Source organism: Adiantum capillus-veneris, chromosome 2, assembly GCF_014529385.1.
Source record: "Adiantum capillus-veneris isolate H3 chromosome 2, ASM1452938v2, whole genome shotgun sequence".
Taxonomy (NCBI): domain Eukaryota; kingdom Viridiplantae; phylum Streptophyta; class Polypodiopsida; order Polypodiales; family Pteridaceae; genus Adiantum; species Adiantum capillus-veneris.
Window position 1 is genome coordinate 148327860 of NC_140932.1, and position 13858 is coordinate 148341717.

Consider the following 13858-nt stretch of genomic DNA (forward strand, 5'->3'; position numbering starts at 1 on the left):
TGATTCTCTAACGCCCTACTCGCCCTCTCCAACCCCCCTATCAGAATTTTAAAGAACCCGGGGTATATTGTTTTTAACCGGCTAAAATTATAAAATCACGGTTATATTTTGAGCTATCCTCGAAGAAAATCAAGAAACTTACACAAGTTTTAGTGTAAATACCGGCAAAACCTTCAAATTTTGACCTAAAAACCGGGAGAAGTTCAAGTTTGCCCTTATTTTCTTTGAGTAGGAAAATGTATTTTCCTAGCCTTGCCTCTCTCTCTCTCTCTCTCTCTCTCTCTCTCTCTCTCTCTCTCTCTCTCTCTCTCTCTCTCTCTCTCTCTCGTTGTCCCTCTCTCTTTCCTCTCTTTGCCCCCCCCCCCCGCCCCACCAGCCCCTCTCTTTGGTCCCACTCGTTCCCCTTCTTCCCCATTCTCTTTCTCTCCATCTCCCCCCCCGAGGGGCCAGAGAGAGAGAGAGAGAGAGAGAGAGAGAGAGAGAGAGAGAGAGAGAGAGGGGGGGGGGGGGGGGGGGCAAAGAGAGGAAAGAGAGAGGGACAACAGAGAGAGAGAGAGAGAGAGAGAGAGAGAGAGAGAGAGAGAGAGAGAGAGAGAGAGAGAGAGAGAGAGAGGTTATATAGTGATAGGGAAAGAGAGAGGAAGAAGAGGAGGAGCTTTAGCAAGGAAGGGCGGTTGATGGAGGAGGGAGGGCGGCTAGATGAGTAGATGGAGAGAGGAGGTGGAGGAGAGGGAGGATGTTGGAGGAGGAGGCTAAGGAGGAGGAGCAATGGAAGAGGAGGAAGCACATGGGCAGCAAGAGGAGGAAGGAGAGGTAGGGAAGGCGGCCCTTATATAAAAAAAAAACTCGCTCCAAAGCTTACTCCGTTGAGCTTGTTCGAAGGCCTAACTCCCATGATACACAATTAATTTCAAACATGTATTTCTTACAATGATCCTCATGGATATTGCATAGTAGTACAATGTCTAATTGAGGGAGAAATTTATGAATTTGCAAGTATGCACGTCTCTCAATATTCGAATCGCTCAATTGTTGAGTTCTTTGAGGCAATATCATTGGGTAACTAATGCTTTTCTATTTTAGTAACTTGCCTGCTCGCAATGACAATTCCTTGTATTGATCACACATGTTAACAAAGAAAGGTATGAATTAAAAATGTTTCCTATCGCTTTTACAAGCGATAGATCTTTGGGTGACACTTATGGCTATTTTTTTTGGTTCTACATTTCATCATAGCTCACTATGTGTTTACTTTTCTCACCTAGATTGATGGTATTCATGAAATGCAATTCGATATACTACCTACACTTATTGGGTATGGATTACCCATTCACTGTGTCTTTGCTCTACTAATCATCATGATCTCCCGGTGCCCCATGAACGATTGCTTCATATAAAAAATAGTTATCTACATCATCATTGTTTTGTTGCAATGGCTCATTCATGTGTGCACGCTCTTACAAATTTAAAAGGACCCTAATTTTGCTTGGCGCGCCTTTGTTTCTTGTATGCAATTGATCAAACATAAGTATGGTAAATGATATTTGAGTTACCTTGATGAAATAGTGGCTGCTCCCAAACATTCAGTTCAAATTTACACCGCACTTAATCATCTTGAATCCTTGACAAAGAAAGAACGTAAAGATTATGGATACAAAATTTTGTATTTCCACTACGGACTTGTGTATTTTGACAAATCGTCCATTTGGGCTCATTGTAAGTCCTTGTTAGATGAGGGTTGCTCATCTAAATCATTTTTAAGGGAATCAATGCTTCTAGACAAATGTAATGTATTACATGTATCAAAATTCATGGCGATACATGGAAAAACCTTCAGCAAGAAGCGGTTGACATCGATTTCTCTTATTGTTAGGATTTGTATGATTCTCCTTTACCACCTACCTCAGAATCCCAACATGCAGTGATGTATTTCTTGCAAAAATCAGCTCTTCTGTTTTCCTTGTAAAGCTCAAGATTTAGAAAATTCATTTATAGAAACATAATTTGAATGCAGTACTTCTCATGGTTTGGAGAATAAAAATCATAGGGTTGGGATGGTCTCACCTTGGATTATTTCATGGATTCCAGGATGATCTCAAGGTTCGTTTATTTCACATCATTGATCAATGTTAGCAGCATGGAACACTTCTTACTTCAAGAATGCTTGTTGAAACTGCAGTTGAAGAAACAATTGTGTGAGACACTGGGTGATGGGAGATCGAACTCACTTATGTCACTTGTTTGAAAATTGGTGATTAAAATGTTAGTTGATCATTTCAAAGACCACCTTTATTCGGTCTACATTTTGCTCGATATGGTTTTGTACCTAGACAATAAATTTTAGGTATTGCAAATGTTTACATGGGGATTGAATATGTAGAATAGAGGAGGAAACATGTTTAATCATGTAAGTGGACATTGCTAAGGCTTTTGATACAACTCATTAGAATTTTATTGCTTCCATCCCAAGATTGGGTTTTGGGCCTAAACTTTGTGATGAGATCTATTGGCTTTATGAAGGTAGGACATTGTGATGGATTGTTAGTTCGGAGCTTTCAAAATCTTGGAATTTGGGATGATTTGTGTGCTAAGCTTGTTCGCTTAGTGTGCTGCTTTATGCCATTGCAACACATCCTCTATTGGTAATATGGATAAACTCTCTAGGCAAGGTAGTTTACGAGGCCATTGCTGAATGGATCATGTTTTGTGAACAATACACATATTATTCATTATTTTCTCCACCGAATTCACCTTTGGATGCACAAACAATTATGCATGTGTTGCCACTATATGGTATTGTTGTTGGTTTACATATCAATTTTGCAAAGTCGTATCTTTTGTCAATATTTCATTATGGCACATCTATGACCTGGCAATTAGTTCGGCATCTTGGTTACCCCATTCATTGGGATGTCTCATTGGAAAAAGAGGTTTTGCATCGTCTTGAATGCAAAATCAATGATTGGAAGCTTTCTACATGGCCACTACATGTACATCTATAGTTAGTTCAATCTATCATTTTGGATTGTATACAGTTTTATCTTCCATTATTGGCTTGGGATGCAAAGCATATTGATCGCATTATATCCAAGGTCATAGAATATTTATTCTGAACCAAAATGATTGTTACATTTTCTTTATAAAAATTTTGCGTGCTCACTAAGATGCATGGCAAAATTAATATTCTTGAGATCAACTTCCACATGCTTGCTCAAAAGGTTTTTTGTTGCCTAAATTTCTTCTTCAATAACTAAGTTTGAGTTTTTGTGCCACCAAATGTTGCCTATCTCCATTGGTCTCAACCACTACCACATATAAGCAATTAATTTGTGATGTCAAAGTATACATTGGAGCAAAGCCTTTATACTATCATATCGACTGCAACACCAAGCAGGAGGTGAGCCGCACCGACATTGAGCACCACCAAGCCGAGGCCACCCCGAGCAGCAATCGGAGGTGGGCACTCACCCCGCGTCCATGATGCCATGGCCATGACCGTAGCGCTGGACCGCTGACCAGAAGCAGGCGACCGCTCGCTCGTCAGCCTCTTTGCAGTTGATGGTGCTGCGCCAGAGACCATCAACGACTGCACGGTGAGTACCCATTCTCGATCGCTAGACATGCACTCAATATTTTAGTGTTGTTGTTGATCTCATCTCATCAACTATGTGGCAGGCCATGGTGGGCTTTGTGTGGCTCTGGCAATGGAGAAATTGACGGGCCTCAATGTTATGGAGCAGCTCTTCAACTTGGCCACATCGGGATTGCTCTAGTTCACAGTAGTGGTACAACTCTTTACTTTGGCGTCCATCATCCCATCCGCCAATGACGAGTCTATGGATGCCCACCGTTCGGGACCCTTCACCGTTCTTTATGGTTAAAGGTTCCTCAACGCCACATGATTCTCTTTCCTCTTCTAATTCTCTTATTGATTCTCCATCACCACAACAAGAAAATGTTTAACAAATAGTTCTTAATTGAATACAAAGATTCTTTCCACATGATTTATTGCTTGGGTTACCATCGATACATTTTGTGCAACACTGCATAGATTTTTGGATGTAGGTAGTACGCACGTTAGTAAATTGTCTTATAGATTGAGTCCCTCTGAAGCTATTGAGGTGGAACGTCAGCTTACTAACTACATCAATCATGGGTTTATTCAATCTAATTCCTCACCACGGGCTTCTTCCATTCTATTGGTGAAGAAAAGACATGGTAGGATGCACATGTGCATAAACTATTGTGGTCTTAACACACGAATACTATTAAGAATAAGTATCCTTTGTAACGCACGGGTGGATGAATTTAAACTCACACATGCCCATATTTTTTCAAAAATAGATATGTGGTTAGGGTATCATCAAGTAAGAATTAGACTTGTGGATATACCTAAAATTGGTTTTCCAAATGTGAGTAGACTATTTTGGTCTTAACACAATTAGTATTAAGAATAAGTATTTGTCGCCACCAAAAATAGATATGTGGTTAGGGTATTGTCGAGTAAGAATTAGACTTGTGGATATACCTAAAACTGGTTTCCCAACAAGGTTTGGACATTATGAATTTTTGGTTGTGCCTTTTGGTTTAACCAATATGCCATATACTTTTATGCCTTTTGGTTTAACCAATATGCCATATACTTTTATGCCGCTCTAAAATTGTATTTGAGAAAGTTTACCATTGTTTTTCTTGATGACATTCTAGTCTACAATGCATTTGAGGAAGAGCACTTACAGCACATGAAGCAGGTGTTTGATCTTCCTTGGCAACACAAATTATATGCTAAAGAATCCAAGTGCCATTTTTGAAGATCGAAATTCACTATTTGGGGCATATAATTTTTGTTGCAAGCCGTAAATGGCCTCCTCCTAAAAATTGGAAACAGCTTCAAATTTTCTTAGTATCTGTAAGTTTTTGTCATAGGTTTGTTAAAAACTATGCATGAATTGTTGTTCCTATGATGTACCAATTGAAAGCCAAGGGCAAAACATTTCATTGGGGAGAGGATGAACAACAAAGTTTTGATGCACTTAAGGTAGCTCTAGCTACTGGACCCATATTAGCTATTGTGGACCCAATGAACGTTTTGTGCTGGAGACATATGCCAGCAATCAAGCTATTGGAGCAGTTCTTCTCCAAGAGGAAATGGTAATTGCATTTGAAAGCAAGAAACTTACTTCTACATAGCAAAATTATTATGCATATGAAAGAGAGATATATGCAAGAGTGTATGCTATGAAAAAGCGGCAACATCATATGTATAGTACTCAATTTGAAATAGAGTTTGACCATGAAAGTATAAAAAAAATCGTTTACATAGCTATCAAATGGGAAGGATCAAAAGGCCAATTGAGCTGAGATTCTTCAAGAGTATGGCCCTAAGCTCCCATATCGTAAAGGATGATACAATGTAGTAGTTGATTCTCTCAGTCGAATGCCTGAAATCAACTCTCTTTTTTCATGGAACTTGACTATGGGTACCTACTTTACACAGGGAAGATTTTGTGACTGACGGGATGAGTACATTCTGTACCAAATTCTTTATGAATGTTTATAACAGTCCAAGTACAGAGCACCCAAGCATAAAGAAGACTTATGCGCTCATATAATGACAATTTTACTAGCCAAGATTACATGGGTATGTTCAAAAGTACATCTTACATTGCCAAAAATGTCAACAAAGCAGAGCACATGAGGACAGGAGGTCTCTTACATCCTTTGGAAAATCTAATGGTAAATGGGAGAGTATCTCTATGGATTTGAATGTGGGTCTACCAACCACTATACGAGGTAATGACTCGGTCTAGGTGATTGTAGATAGGTTGACTAAACTCTATAATTTTATTCCAACCAAGTACTGTATTAAAAATCCAAAGTCAGCCAAGTTATTTATTGATAATATATATAGATTATATGGATTGCCTAGCAATATTGTGAGTGATCATGACCTCAAGTTTGACAATCACTTTTGGAAAGGTTTCTTTAAATGGTTGGGAACACATCTCAAATCTCAATACGGCAGATTATCCCAAGACAGATGGTCAAACTAAACGAGTTAACCAAGTACTAGAGGATATGCTTTGAGCATACGTTAGCAAAAAGCAATCCCATTGGGAAGATTATCTCAGTGTTTGGAATTTTCTTATGATAGAGCAAATCATGTTACAACTTGGTTTAGTCTCTTCATGAGTACGCATGGTTTTTAACCTAGGTCATCAATTACCATGGTCAAGTCAAGTCAAGGTCATTATACAAGAGCATATGGGATATGCTAAAAATTCCTTGTCACAATGTTCGACAAGCATATGACAAGTACAAGAAATATGCTGATGAAAAATGCCAGCAAGTCATTTTCACATAAGGTGAAGAGGTATTCTTATGTGTTCCAAAGCATCCAAAAAGTCTAAAAAATGGTCATGCACCTAAGTTATCTCCTAGATATTGTGGCCCCTTCAAAATACTGAAGCGAGTTCGAGATATGATCTACAATTTTTCTTTACATGCGTACTCTCATATTCATCCAATTTTTCATGTAAGCTATTTACTAAATGCTTACATAGGAACTACAATGTAATTGACCAATAGGTTTTGGTTGATTTCATTCAACCTCCCACATAGCCCCATGAACCTGAGCGCATTCTTGACTATCATGATTTACATTCTCGTCGTTATGTGCATTGCCAAGCATTGGTTAAGTGGAAAGATAGACTTAAAAAAAGTTCCACTTGGGAATACATTAGTGTTCTTAAGAAAATATGTTTTCGACAAAAATGCTTCTCCAAGGGGAGAGTAATGTGAGACCAAGGGCAGGCAATGACCCAGTGGGGAACCAGTGTGAGGGCTTGCCTATAACAATAGATAGGGATGGCTAGGAGGAGCATTCATTTCCCTAATCCTAAGCTTCTCATATCACTGGCCCAAAGCACACTACCCTTAATCCTCTCCCTTGGGGGGTGGGTGGGGGGGATTGTAAACTGAGCAAAAATGTGAGAGAGGTTAAAGAAGTCCTTTGAGTATTCTATCTTATGCTAACTAGAGAAGGCTAACAATTGACTGCATTATCTCTTTGAGAGTGAATGTAGACAAAGATGAGGAACTAAATGTGTGTGCACGTGTGTATGGAGACAATTCAAATGTCTTCTCTCCCTCCCACCCAACATTAAACCACTTACACGTTGTTCCATTGAAGACTCGTAATTTTATTTTAAAGCCTTCATTTTGTTTTCATTTATTGATAAATATTTAGTTTATTCACCCCCCATAGTTGAGCTTGTGTACTGTTTATGTGGTATGACAAAATGTGTGTGTGTGTGTGTGTGTGTGTGTGTGTGTGTGTGTGTGTGAGAGAGAGAGAGAGAGAGAGAGAGAGAGAGAGAGAGAGAGAGAGAGAGAGAGAGAGAGAGAGAGAGAGAGAGAGCACATGCATACTTTCTTGCTTTTGAAAGCTCTAAATTTCAAGGCTCTATGGATTCATCTTCTACCTCCACACAAGTCATGCATAATTCAGATTTAGAGCATTGGGTTTGCTCTGCAACTGTGGAACCAAAGCGCATGCATGTCAAACAAAAAATTCACTATCCAAAGAATGCGGATTCTTGCACCATTTTAATGTTATGCTTGGGGATTTTTTGAAATTCAACATGCTTGGGAAAAGTCTCATAAGGCTCCTCTAGAATAAAACATGTAGTCACAATTATTGTACCTGATATTGTGTCGTGAGTACAACAATTCACAAAGAAAGTTAATAGTATGCTCTTCTCTAGTGAAATTCCCAATGCAAATGATGTGAGCAAGTGGCTCAATATGCATGTGGAACCAAGTGATATAGATTGTGTATATTATAATGATTGTGGATATTATGAGGTTTTATGCTCACAGCCATGATTTCTTTCATGATTACCAATGTGATTTGTTATACATGCCCAATATGGGTTGAGGTGACGTTGTTTATTGCACCCTACCTTGTTGCAAATCGCTTCTAGCTTGGGAAATGTAATTTGTATGCCCTACCCTAATGACAATGCAAATAGATATTATGAGGTTTTATGCTCACAGCCATGATTTCTTTCATGATTACCAATGTAATTTGTTATACATGCCCAATATGGGTTGAGGTGACGTTGTTTATTGCACCCTACCTTGTTGCAAATTGCTTCTAGCTTGGGAAATGTAATTTGTATGCCCTACCCTAATGACAATGCAAATAGATTTTTTAAATTATGGAATATAGATATTTCCCCTCTTCCTTCCATAATGGTTCATGTTGATGGAGTCTTTATGAGGCTTGATTATTTTGATTTAAAATGGGGAGTATTTGTTGATGAAGCCTGATTACTTTGATTTGAAATGGTGAGTATTTACTGATGCATGGTTGTAAGAAATTTGGACACATGTTTTCATAATTTCCTTAAAAACTCCTGCTAAACCCATGCCCCCCTATAAACACCTGTGCCATCCCATTCACAACCGTGTCAAAAAGCAAACAGGTTGCTTTTGGAGATGTTTCTCAAGATCATAAGGTATAAGTAAAGCACCAACAATTCCATCACCTCCTCCTCCTCTCGCTAAAGAGGAGGTCAAAGGAAGTAAAGAGGGTTGAAAATAGCCCAAACGTTCTTTTGCTATAAAGTCACATACAATCTTCACTCATAATCAAACTACCTTTGTACTACTAATGGGCAATCCAGCTCCATTTTAGATCTTGTTGGTGTGGAAACTACTTGGGCTATATCAATTAAAGAAGGTTCTTGGTAATGCAAATGCATCTATTGTACACTGTGACCTTGAGCATCCCAAGTGAGATGGAGGAAACCCAATTTCTTTGCATATGGATTCTTCATTTTGGCTCCCCTTTTTCTACCTTTCATTACGTACATACCTCTTAAATGCTTTAGTTTTGATATTCAAGGTCTGCAAAATTAAGTTGGTTTTGGAGATTTATAAATGTAATTCAACCTTATATAGTGTGTGTCTAAGAACATAACTATCATTTGTATGCTGGTCAAAGTGGTACATTTTCAAGATATCAAATTTTAAATGTTATTCAAGGTACCTTTTATAAGATGTTTCCATGATACACAATTAATTTCAAACATGTATTTCTTACAATGATCCTCATGGATATTGCATAGTAGTACAATGTCTAATTAAGGGAGAAATTTATCAATCTGCAAGTATGCACGTCTCTCAATATTCGCATCGCTCAGTTGTTGAGTTCTTTGAGGGAATATCATTGGGTAACTAATGCTTTTCTAACTAGTGATTTGAGTAACTCCCCTGCTCGCACTGACAATTCCTTGTATTGATCGCACATGTCAACATAGAAATGTATGAATTGAAATTGTTTCCTATTGATTTTACAAGTGATAGATCTTTGGGTGACATTTATGGATATTTTTTTGGGTTCTACATTTTATCATAGCTCACTATGTGTTTATTTTTCTCACCTAGATTGATGGTATTCATGAAATGCACATCGATATACTACCTACACTTATTGGGTATGGATTATCCATTCATAGTGTCTTTGCTCTACTAATCATCATGATCTCCCGGTGCCCCATGAACGATTGCTTCATATAAAAAATAGTTATCTACATCATCATTGTTTTGTTGCGATGGTTCATTCATGTGTGCATGCTCTTACAAATTTAAGAGGACCCTAATTTTGCTTTGCGCGCCTTTGTTTCTTGTATGCAAATGATCAAACATAAGTATGGTAAATGATGTTTGAGTTACCTTGATGAAATAGTGGCTGCTCCCAAACATTCAGTTCAAATTTACATCGCACTTAATCATCTTGGATCCTTGACACAGAAAGAACGTAAATATTATGGGTACAAAATTTTGTATTTCCACTAAGGACTTCTGTATTTTGACATATGGTCCATTTGGGCTCATTGTAAGTCCTTGTTAGACGAGGGTTGCTCATCTAAATCATTTTTATGCTTCTAGACAAATGTAATGTATTACATGTATCAAAATTCATGGCAATACATGGACAAGCCTTGAGCAAGAAGCGGTTGGCATCAATTTCTCTTATTATTAAGATTTGTATGATTCTCCTTTACTACCTACCTCAGAAGCCCAACATGCAGTGATGTATTTCTTGCAAAATTGGCTCTTTTGTTTTCCTTGTAAAGCTCAAGATTTAGAAAATTCATTTATAGAAACATAATTTGAATGCAATACTTCTCGTGGTTTGGATAATGAAAATCATAGGGTTGGGATAGTCTCAATATGGATTATTTCATGGATTCCAGGATGATCTCAAGGTTCGTTAATGTTTAATCATGTAAGTGGACATTGCTAAGGCTTTTGATACAACTCATTAGAATTTATTGCTTCCATGCCAGATTGGGTTTTGGGCCTAAACTTTGTGATGATATCTATTGGCTTTATGAAGGTAGGACATCGTGATGCATTGTTAGTTCGGAGCTTTTAAAATCTTGGAATTTGGGATGCTTCATGTGCTAAGCTTGTCCGCTTAGTGTGCTGCTTTATGCCATTGCAACACATCCTCTATTGTAATATGGATAAGCTCTCTAGACAAGGTAGTTTACGAGGCCTTTGCTGAATGGATCATGTTTTGTGACCAATACACATATTATTCATGATTTTCTCCACCAAATTCACCTTTGGATGCACAAATAATTATGTATGTGTTGCCATTGTATGGTATTGTTGTTGGTTTACATATCAATTTTGCAAAGTTGTATCTTTGTCAATATTTCATTATGGCACATCTATGACCTGGCAATTAGTTCGGCATCTTGGTTACCCCATTCATTGGGATGTCTCATTGGAAAAAGAGGTTTTGCATCGTCTTGAATGCAAAATCAATGATTGGAAGCTTTCTACATGGCCACTACATGTACATCTATAGTTAGTTCAATCTATCATTATGGATTGTATAGAGTTTTATCCTCCTTATTGGCTAGGAATGCAAAGCATATTGATCGCATTATATCCAATCTCATAGAATATTTATTGTGAACCAAACTGATTGTAAGAGTTTACATTTGCTTTATAAAAAAATTTTGTGCTCACTAAAGATGCATTGAAGACTTAATATTCTTGAGATCAACTTCCACATGCTTGCTCAAAAGGTTTATTTGTTGCCTACTTTTCTTCTTCAATAACTAAGTTTGAGTTTTTCGCTTGCCAACAAATGTTGCCTATCTCCATTGGTCTCAACCACTGCCACATATAAGCAATTTATTTGTGATGTCAAAGTATACATTGGAGCAAAGCCTTTGTATTATCATATCGATCGCAGCACCAAGCAAGAGCTAAGTTGCGCCGACATCGAGCGCCACCAAGCCGAGGCCACCTCCGAGCAGCCTGCCATGGCCGCGAGCGACTGGAGCTAGACCGCTAACCAGAAACAGGCGACCACTTGCTCGACAACTTCTTTGCAGTTGATGGTGCCACGCCGAAGACCATCAACGGCTGCATGGTGAGTACCCATTCTTGATCGTCAGACATGCAATCAATATTTTAGTGTTGTTGATCTCATCTCATCAACGATGTGGTAGGCCATGGTGGGCTTTATGTGGGCTCTGGCAATGGAGAAACTGATGGGCCTCAATGTTATGGAGCAGCTCTTCAACCTAGCCACATTGGGACTGCGTTGGTTCGCGGTAGTGGTACAACTCTTTACTTTGGCGTCCATCATCCCATCCGCAAAAGGCGAGTCCACCGACGCCCACCGTTGGGGACCCTTCAACACCTACATCGAGTGTTGGATCGATCGTCTCATCATGATCGGCTTTGCTGCCCTGATCATGGACAAGATGATCTGCCGAGGCCCCCTCATCCATCAATGAGCACTTTCCTTCACTATTGCGCTCATGTAACATTTTGATTGATAGTGGACGACTGGCTGAATTACATCTTCTAAGAGAAGCATTTAATCCCTCTGTGATTCATATTAGTCACATTGATGCATGGTTGCCAAGGTTGGTATGGTTCTTTCTTCACCTACAGCTATTCAAAAATGGCATTTTTTATTGCATTATCAACCAATAAGGAGAGCTAAATTCCTCCACTTGAGATTACAAAGAGTTTATAGGATTGGTGTTTTGGTCACCAAAACTACTACCCCGGTACAGGTGGAAAATTATTCTATGAAGGGCTTGAAAGAACAAATTGCTTCTCAAACAAAGGAATTTTTTTTGGGAGCTCATAAATATGCTTCTTGTAGGGGCCATAACATGTTGATGGTTTTTTTTTTTTTTTGGGGGGGGGGGGGGGGGGGGGGGGGGTGTTTGAGGTGAAGATTCAACCAACAAGCACAAGGCTAGGATGGTCAAAATTAATGAGACGGTGAGAAGAAACAATGAAGCCATGATTTTACAAAATGATGAAAGGAAGAGTTCATTGAGTAATAGGTTGCCCTAACATATGGGGGATTTTGTACCCTGCCATGCATCTTGCCCAACTTTATATCAATCACAATGTTGTCGGTTTTTTGGTTGAGTGTTGGCCATTTGTGTCCATCTAACAAACAACTGCATGTAAGTGTGGTTCCATGCCCTCTTACCATAGAATTGGGGCAGCGTTGTGTCGTAGTGTCACCTCTCCCACCTTCATGTAATCCCCATAAAATTGGTGCTGGTCTGGTTAGTACATTCTAGGGAACCTTGGATAATGACATACTTGAGAAATTTGAAGTTGACAATGGCTATGGCAATGATAACTCTTCAATGAAAAACAGAGTGGTTGTAAAATATCAGGACTTCGCATAGATTTAGGGTTATTCAATGAAGTGGCAGATTTGAACAACCCTTTACCAGAGTATAAACAGCAGCAACATCATGAGCATTGATGACTTACGGCAATTTCAAGCAGAGGACAGGCATGATATAAAGAAAAAACAAACAAATGCTTTCTACAAATAAATGCAAAGTGAGAAAGATTTGCCAGAGGGAGTCCACTACATATTAGATCTATATACAATGTAGATTCACGAGGCAATTTCAAATGGATAGAATTGCCCTTCTTCTTTAAGAAATGATGGTTTTTCCAGTTTGGATTTGAATATCATTCATGTAAAAAAAGTCTGAGAAGATGACATCTGAATCAATTTTGGCAGTCTTGAGTATACTCCTTTTACAAATTAACTGTACACAAAGATGTTCTTAAGACTTTAATGAAGTGCTGAAACAAACACTGATCAACAATTTTTTCTCACCTGCTAACCTGATAAATAATCTACATTAATTAATTCTGGAGAAGGAACAAACACGGACTGTTAATGTCACACGCAATGGTAATGTCACACGGACTGTGTTTTTGGACTAGATATAAGCTTTTTTGAATGTGAGGCCCAAAATACAGCAAAATTTCAATGAATGTTAGCATTTGTAAGCAGTAAAATTCAAACTTTCTCAATGGCCTTCATCCGAAGATGCCTGTCTAACTTCAACAAATATTCTGTTAGGTCACTTTCAGGCAAATCGGCAAAATAAGGAGTGAGAAAAACAAACTCAGAAAACAAGAGCACAAAAGCAAGTGCTTTTTCAGGGAAAAGCAAAAGGCAAGCGCGTTTTGGAAATGAGCAAAAGCAAGCGCTTCTCGGGGAAAAGCAAAAAGCAAGAGAGAGAAAAACAGTTTTTCAGTTTTTCAATCCATACAAGAAGCACATCCTCTGTGTAAAGCAGAGTCATTCATCGAGCCGCAACTGCCTTGCAAACGGTTTCAACATCTGCAAGCGCATTTGCACTTCTGACCTCCACTTCTGTATTGGTGGTGGTGGCACCCCTTCATGCTCAATCACTAAAAACAAGAAGACCCCTTTTAAAACTTTGGGCATCCAAACCATTCCATGCAGTTAGAAATTCACTCCAAAACT

The 13858-nt window shown here is 38.6% G+C and overlaps 1 protein-coding gene across 3 annotated transcripts in view; it reads right to left on the bottom strand.

The window, feature by feature from the left end:
* Positions 1-13277: 13277 nt before the first annotated feature.
* LOC147463833 (uncharacterized protein C16C9.01c-like) overlaps positions 13278-13858 on the bottom strand; it is an 88830-nt gene continuing 88249 nt past the window's right edge. For all 3 annotated transcript variants that reach the window (XM_086529622.1, XM_086529618.1, XM_086529626.1), the window contains one exon: positions 13278-13782. In XM_086529622.1, the coding sequence (XP_086385748.1) occupies positions 13670-13782 (113 nt within the window). In that variant the 3' untranslated portion in view covers positions 13278-13669. The remainder of the gene's footprint in view (positions 13783-13858) is intronic.